Source organism: Trichechus manatus, unplaced genomic scaffold (genome assembly GCF_000243295.1).
Source record: "Trichechus manatus latirostris isolate Lorelei unplaced genomic scaffold, TriManLat1.0 scaffold00492, whole genome shotgun sequence".
Taxonomy (NCBI): domain Eukaryota; kingdom Metazoa; phylum Chordata; class Mammalia; order Sirenia; family Trichechidae; genus Trichechus; species Trichechus manatus.
The window spans coordinates 67,190-69,431 of record NW_004444428.1 but is presented as its reverse complement, the minus strand read 5'-3'; the positions used below and the strand labels follow the sequence as shown (position 1 = coordinate 69,431).

General features: G+C 39.8%; 1 protein-coding gene across 1 annotated transcript in view; it reads left to right on the top strand.

The window, feature by feature from the left end:
- The window catches only part of LOC101355420 (17-beta-hydroxysteroid dehydrogenase 13), a gene marked incomplete at its 5' end in the record, with an annotated part of 11,988 nt that overhangs the window by 3,908 nt on the left and 5,838 nt on the right, over positions 1-2,242 (top strand). The window contains one exon of the mRNA XM_004391108.1: positions 728-865. Coding sequence (XP_004391165.1) covers positions 728-865 — 138 coding nt within the window. The remainder of the gene's footprint in view (positions 1-727; positions 866-2,242) is intronic.

Here is a 2,242-nt window from a genome sequence, read left to right as displayed (position 1 = left end):
CATTTATATAGATCCTTACACATTGTAAAGTAGTTTTGCACATCTTCTTTGATTTAATCTTCAAAACAGCCTTATATTTTGATTATGTGCATTTTGAAGATCAGAAAATCAAAAGAAAGTGATGTGCAAAAGGACACACACACACACAGTCACACACTCCATCTGGAGTCTTTTGATTCCAGATCATTACAAGTTAGGAAGTGACGGTGGCAATCAGCGTCAAGAGAGAAACTATGAACTCACCCAAAGACAGAGGAGAATATACAAAGTCCCACAGAAGTTTGTCAATACAGATATTAGTTACGTAGTATTTCTAAATATGATTTTTCCTGATTCACATTTTTCAAAATAACAACAGTAATAACACTGACTAGAAAACAGTTTGAATATTGACTAGAAAACCCTACCCGTACCGTAAAGAAAGGAGCATTGAGCCAGTCGATAAGAGTTCTTATCATTTGTTGTAGTACTATCGTGGCTAATTAAGAAATTGGTACGTTCAGAACTCTGTGTAATCACATAAGAAAATGTAAATGAAAATGAATGACAATTTATCCTCTTAGAAAGATCACAAGTGGAAGATTTGGCAGAGGAGGTTAGCTTGTATTTGTTTTTAAACCAAAGCAATACTGTTTTCTCAGACGTGTGGCTGATTTTGTTAAGAAAGCTGAGGAAGGACTGTGTTTTACTTTCCCTTAGACAACAATGGCTGATCATTCTCTTACAGTTCCAGCAAATCTGCTGCTGTTGGCTTTCACCAAGCTCTGACATCAGAACTTGAAACCTTGGGAAAATCTGGTGTCAAAACTTCATGTCTCTGCCCAGTTTTTGTCAATACTGGGTTCGCCAAAAACCCAACCACAAGGTGAGGTCAAAAAGGAATATGACATGAGAAATGGAAATGAAAGCTATATGAGAAATCTTTAGGTGGGGCAACTGAGAAAATTAAAAAAAACAAAAAAAAAGGAAAATTATTTTTGGAGCCCTGGTGGCACTGTGATTAAGAGCTTGGCTGCTAACCAAAATGTCGGCAGTTTGAATCCACCAGCTGCTCCTTGGAAACCCTGTGGGGACAGTTCTACTCTGTCCTAAAGGGTCGCTGTGAGTCGGAATCAATGGCAACGAGGTTTTTTGTTTATTTAATGTTATTTTGAGGCATTGGTCCTATATATTCACTCAAAAGATCTAATAAATTTCTTTTTAAGCTCAACCTCATTTGAGGCTACAGACTCTTAAGTTCTGAACTAGCTGTGCTGTCTCCAGCGGCAGTCATTTCCTGGCAGTGAAGTCCTAGGAACCCTTCATAGCTAATGTAGGGCTAGAGCATGAGTACTTAACAAGGGCATGATCTGTAATAAAGACTGTGATATGATTGGGACTCCTGCCTGTTTTCTTAGATAGGGAATCGGGCCCTATAAAAAGTCCTCCTAGTAAGCACTCAGGTTTAGTGTATTATGGGCTGTGCTAAGTGCACCAGGCAGAGTGGTGGGAGAGTCACAATAGATGAGAAGGGTAAGAGTAGTGGGACCCTAGGTGGCGCAGGTGCTAAATGCTAAAGATTTGGGATTGGTTTTACCTCGGCTGCTGGATTCTGAATTTCTTGAGTGAAGGGATGAGATGTCAATATGCCATTATCAGACTTGATTCAGAGACAGGGTTGATGGATCCAGGTGGTAGAAAATCAGCAAGGGAAGAGGCAGAAAGAATAACTTAGAAAAATGCTGATTTGTATTATTTTCTAATGGCTTCCCACTCAATACCATGGAAACTTCAAGTACATGATAATCTGCAATAAACCGCAGTATCTCAAGGAAGGACGTTTTAGCGTTCATTGCTTACCTAACTCATGCACACAACATTTTTATCCTTCTGTTCACTAGCCATTAATACATGCCTAAACATCTTAGCTTTGCTACAACATTTTCAATCCATTTACATTTTAATTCTGTCATCATCTTGCACTAATGAGCCTTCTACACTGGACCTGAGATTATGCGTTCTTCTCAAAACCCATGTACACAGTCTCCAGTATAAGAGAAGCCACTCCTCCAGCTGTGATGTAACGCTGCCTGTGCACCTCTTGGACTCTCAATAAAACTGCAGGGTGGGCAAGTCAGAGGTGAATCTCAAGTACCCAAAGCCCTCAAAACAACTCAGCCTTATGGGATAACTCCACAAGAAAGAAAGTATAATTAGCTATAGAATCCTGTCCTTGTGTCCAGCAGGCCCTATGAGATGCCAG